This window comes from Malurus melanocephalus, unplaced genomic scaffold, assembly GCF_030028575.1.
Source record: "Malurus melanocephalus ecotype Western Australia unplaced genomic scaffold, MMel_1.1 scaffold_2006, whole genome shotgun sequence".
In the NCBI taxonomy this organism is placed as follows: Eukaryota; Metazoa; Chordata; class Aves; order Passeriformes; family Maluridae; genus Malurus; species Malurus melanocephalus.
Window position 1 is genome coordinate 2,707 of NW_026625238.1, and position 5,188 is coordinate 7,894.

The window sequence follows — 5,188 nt, forward strand, 5'->3', positions numbered from 1 at the left end:
CAGCAGCCCGGGCAGGCCCGAGGCGTCCCCGTCCCCGTCCCCGGCGCAGGTGGCGGCGCAGCAGCAGGAGTCGGCCACGACGCAGAAGGCGGAGCGGGAGGTGTCACGCATGGTCGTGGTCATGGTGGGCTCCTTCTGCCTGTGCTACGTCCCCTACGCGGCGCTGGCCATGTACATGGTGAACAACCGCGACCACGGCCTCGACCTGCGCCTCGTCACCGTCCCTGCCTTCTTCTCCAAGAGCGCCTGCGTCTACAACCCCATCATCTACTGCTTCATGAACAAACAGGTGACACCAGCGACAGCGGCACACCCAGGACACCTGCGATAGGGGGACACCCAGGGGCACCAGGCTTTGGGGGYAYCCAGGGGTGTCCTGAGGACCGGGGACACCTGGGGATGGGGCATTTGGGGTATAAGGGACATGCAGCGACACTTTTATGGCTGGGGGTACCCTGACCCAGGAGATGGGGTCACCGTGGTGCCAGGGAGTGTGACGACAGTGCTGGACACAGGAGCAGTGTGTGAGCCCCAGGCTGAGCTGTCGTGTCCCGTAACCCCGTGTCCCCGTGTCCCCGCAGTTCCGCGCCTGCATCATGGAGACGGTGTGCGGGCGGCCCATGTCGGACGATTCCGAGCTCTCCAGCTCCGCTCAGCGCACCGAGGTCTCCTCCGTGTCCTCCAGCCAGGTCAGCCCCAGCTGAGGGGCTCTGGCACCCCCCCAGCCCCCGAGACCCCCGGCTGCCCCCCGGGACCCCCGGCTGCCCCCCAGTGCCCCCTCTGTGGGGCTGGCACTGCCCGGGGGGCCCGGGGGCCCCGGCCAGCCTAGGATGTAGCGCGGGTGGGACAATAAACCATGGCCGCGGTCTGAGCGCAACGGGGACCACTGAGCCTCGGGACCCCACAATAGGGACCCACAATAGGGACCCACAATAGGGACCCCACAATAGGGACCCACAATAGGGACCCCACAATAGGGACCCACNCCAGGGATAGCTGTTCCCCACAGCAGGATGGGACAGGTCCTTTCCCAGGGGAAACTGTGCCCCACAGAGGGGCAGGAGGGGGTCCCAGAGGTGGCTGTGCTCCACAGTGATGCCATGGTGGGACTCTGCTCCCTTGTCCCCCTCAGGCTTCACAGGCAGTGGGGATACACATCTGCATCTGTGGGGCTGAGCCCTGCCTTCCATCGGGCTGGGATGGAGCTGGATCCCCTCTGTGGGGTGTGGGTGGGGCTGAGCTCCCCATCCATGGGGCTGGATCCCCCATCCATGGGGCTGGATCCCCTCTGTGGGGCTGGAGTGGGGCTGAGCCCTGCCTTCCATGGGGCTGGGATGGAGCTGGATCCCCTCTGGGGGGCTGGAGAGGGGCTGAGCTCCCCATCCATGGGGCTGGATCCCCCATCCATGGGGCTGGATCCCCTCTGGGCGGCTGGAGTGGGGCTGAGCTCCCCATCCATGGGGCTGGATCCCCTGTGTGGGGCTGGAGTGGGGCTGAGCTCCCCATCCATGGGGCTGAGCTCCCCATCCATGGGGCTGGATCCCATCTGTGTGGCTGGAGCGGGGCTGAGCCCCCCATCCATGGGGCTGGATCCCCTCTGTGGGGCTGGATCCCATCTGTGGGGTGGGGGTCGAGCTGTGCTCCCCATCCATGGGGCTGAGCCCCCCATCCATGGGGCTGGATCCCCTGTGTGGGGTTGAGCCCCCCATCCATGGGGCTGGATCCCCTGTGTGGGGCTGAGCCCCCAGAGCCTCACGGAGCAGCAGGACTCCTACAGGCCTCACGTCCCCGTTCCCCCAGCCCCCTCCTCAGGCCCCCTCCCACTGAACCCTCCTGGCTCTGTCTGCTGGGGCTCCCCCATCCCAATTTAGGGGCAAACAGGCAGCTGGGGTCCGTCCCCCTCGGCCCATCGGGGGTGAACAGTTTATTGAGTTCCAACCGATCCGGATCCCTTCAATCAGCCCGAGGAGAAAATCGAGGAATAAACCCGGAGAGGCGAAAAATGCGTGTCCAGAGTGGTCACAGGACCCCAGGGCCTCCGGAGTGGGGAGGGTGTCAGGAGAGGCTGCTGCAGGGGGGGTGGCTGTCCCAAACCATCCCTGGTGTCCCAAAGCAGCCCCCACATTTCCAGGTCACCCCCAGCATTCCCGGATTCCCAAGCCCTGCATGGGGCGGGTTCCCAACCCCCTGGATTTAGGAAAAGGAGGAGGAGGAGGTGGGAGAACCCGGTCAGCCCTTGGAAAGCTCTGGGAAAGGATTTAAGGGAAAACCTGCGAATTTAGAGATGGCCAGGCCCAATTCCATTCAGCTCTGGCGGCTGCAGGGGACAAACAACACAGCAGAGGGCAAACGTTGGGAACTGTCCCAGAGCAGGGTGGGATGGGGGTTTGGGGGGTTCAAGGCACTTGGAGCAGGGCTGGGAGGGGGCAAGCCTTGCCCAGATCCAGGGGGTGGCAGCAAGGAAGAGGGGTCCAACCTCCCCGGAGTCACCTCCGGCAAACTCCCGGGTCCTGCTGCTGCTCCGACAGTTTTCAGGGTTTTCTTGGGGTTTGAATTTTCATTTCAATGTTCACTTTTTATTCCAATTTCACATCAATGTTTCCATTTAATTAAATTTCACCTCTCGGGTTCCAATTCCATTCCAATTTCAATTTTAATTTCAATGTTTAATTCCAATTCCACTTTTAATTCCAATTTCAATCCAATTCAAACTCCAATCCCATTCCCTCTGTGAATTTCCCACTCCCCCCAGGCCCCCAGGCCCCGCAGCCCCGGGCAGCCCCATCRCTGCCCCCGCGCCAGGAGAGCCGCTTCCACACGTGGCAAAACCAAAACATACAAAAAGAACCCAAAAGTCGTTAAAATCCAGGGAAAACCCACAACAAAACGAGCCCCAAGTGCCGGGGGTGTGGCTTTCCCCAGCCCCGTGCCCCGGAGCCGGGATGGGGTTTGTCCGCGGCAGGAACGGCCTCGGCAGGGACGGAGCCCATAAATAGTGTCGCTGCTGACTCAGAACTCGTCGTGCCGCACCAGCGCCTCCCCGAAGTCCGTGGCCTGGCTGCCCACGAACAGGTCCGACTTGTCCACGATCTCCTCCCGCGTCAGCTTCCCGTCCTGCAGGGAATGCCACATCCCGCTGTTTCCCCGTTCCGCCATCTCCCCAAACCCCACCGGAGCTGCGGGCCCACCTTGTCCTGGTCAGACTCGTAGACGAGGTGCCGCGCCTCGGCCTCAGCGTGGTCGTAGTCTGAGGGCAGGATCCAATCCTTGGTCTCCTCCTTGTCCATCTTCCCGTCCCGGTTCTTGTCCCGGAATTCCACAAACTGCTCCCGCTCCGTCTTCACCCACTCGGGCTCGTCGGCGTCACCGTCCTGGCTGTACATGTCACCTGGGGGACAGGGGGATCAAAATCAGCCCCGCGGCCCTGTCCCCATCCCAAGGACTGACCCAAAGCCTTGAGCTTCCAAAATCCATCCCCAAAATCCCAAAGCACCACCCGGCTTGTGGTTTCACCCCAAAATGCTCGATGGAGGTGTGGGTGCAGTGCAAGTTGAGAGAGAGAAGAGCATTTTGTGAGGGGAGGGACAGAAAGGACACAGCAGCAGTGGCTCCAGGGGAAGGACACTGAGGGGACACGGAGGGGACACAGAGGGGACACGGAGCCCCACGGTCTCACCGATGTACTCCTCCAGGTCGATGAAGCCATCGCCGTTCTTGTCGATGTCCTCCATGGTTTCCTGCAAGGAGATGTTGGTGTGAGCCGGGCGGGGAGCAACTGCTGCCCCTCTGACCGCCCACCACCAGAGCTCTGAGCCGGCCCCACCTGCACAACGATGTCCTTCATGTAGTCGTACTCCTCGGGGTGCAGGAAGGCCGTGAACTCCTCCTTGGTGGCCGCCAGGTCCCCGTCCTTGTCGGCCATCTTGAAGCGCCGCTCGTCCCGCACCATCATCTGTTTGTAGTTGAAACCATCGTCAGGGTCTGGATCGTCTGGGAAGGAGCACAGGGAGCACCTGGGTCAGCTCAGGCAGGGAAGGACCATGGAAACCACCCACACAACACAGCTACAACACAACACAACACAGCCTCAACACAGCCTCCACACAACCTCAACACAGCCTCAACACAGCCTCCACACAGCCTCAACACAGCCTCAACAGAACCTCAACACAGCCTCAACACAGCCTCAACACAACACAACCTCAACACAACCTCAACACAGCCTCAACACAGCACAACCTCAACACAACCTCAACACAACACAACCTCAACACAACCTCAACACAGCCTCCACACAACCTCAACACAGCCTCAACACAGCCTCAACACAACACAGCCTCAACACAACCTCAACACAACACAGCCTCAACACAGCCTCAACACAGCCTCAACACAGCCTCAACACAGCCTCAACACAACCTGAACACAGCCTCAACACAGCCTCAACACAGCCTCAACACAACACAGCCTCAACACAACACAGCCTCAACACAACATCAACACAGCCTCAACACAACCTCAACACAGCCTCAACACAACACAGCCTCAACACAGCCTCAACACAGCCTCAACACAACACAGCCTCAACACAACACAGCCTCAACACAGCCTCAACACAACACAACCTCAACACAACCTCAACACAGCCTCAACACAACACAGCCTCAACACAACACAGCCTCAACACAACACAGCTTCAACACAACACAGCCTCAACACAGCCTCAACACAACACAACCTCAACACAACCTCAACACAACACAGCCTCAACACAGCCTCAACACAACACAACCTCAACACAACCTCAACACAACACAGCCTCAACACAACACAGCTTCAACACAACACAGCCTCAACACAGCCTCAACACAACCTCAACACAACCTCAACACAGGCTCAACACAGCCCCAACACAACCTCAACAGAACCTCAACACAATGTTCTCATTTCAACCTCAACTCAAACTCAACCTCCTCTACGCAACCTCAATTTCCTCAACTTCCTCACAACTTCAACCTCAATACAACCTCGGTCTCCTCAACCCAACCTCAACCTTTCCCCCAACCCAACCTCAGCCTCCTCCACTCAACCTCCTCAATTTCCTCAACACAACCTCAACATCCTCCACCCAACCTCAAACTCCTCAACTGAGCTTGCTCCATCTCCCTACAGCCTCCCAAGGCTTTGT

At 59.9% G+C, this 5,188-nt stretch overlaps 2 protein-coding genes across 2 annotated transcripts in view; one reads left to right on the forward strand and one right to left on the reverse strand.

The window, feature by feature from the left end:
* OPN1SW (opsin 1, short wave sensitive) overlaps positions 1-869 on the forward strand; it is a 3,530-nt gene extending 2,661 nt beyond the window's left edge. Inside the window, exons 3-4 of the mRNA XM_057388488.1 lie at positions 4-289; positions 582-869. Coding sequence (XP_057244471.1) covers positions 4-289; positions 582-704 — 409 coding nt within the window. The 3' untranslated portion in view covers positions 705-869. The remainder of the gene's footprint in view (positions 1-3; positions 290-581) is intronic.
* Positions 870-1,891: 1,022 nt separating this feature from the next.
* Positions 1,892-5,188, reverse strand: part of CALU (calumenin) — a gene marked incomplete at its 5' end in the record, with an annotated part of 7,600 nt that continues 4,303 nt past the window's right edge. The window contains 4 exons of the mRNA XM_057388490.1: positions 1,892-3,114; positions 3,189-3,388; positions 3,677-3,737; positions 3,824-3,990. Of these exons, the coding sequence (XP_057244473.1) occupies positions 3,010-3,114; positions 3,189-3,388; positions 3,677-3,737; positions 3,824-3,990 (533 nt within the window). The remainder of the gene's footprint in view (positions 3,115-3,188; positions 3,389-3,676; positions 3,738-3,823; positions 3,991-5,188) is intronic.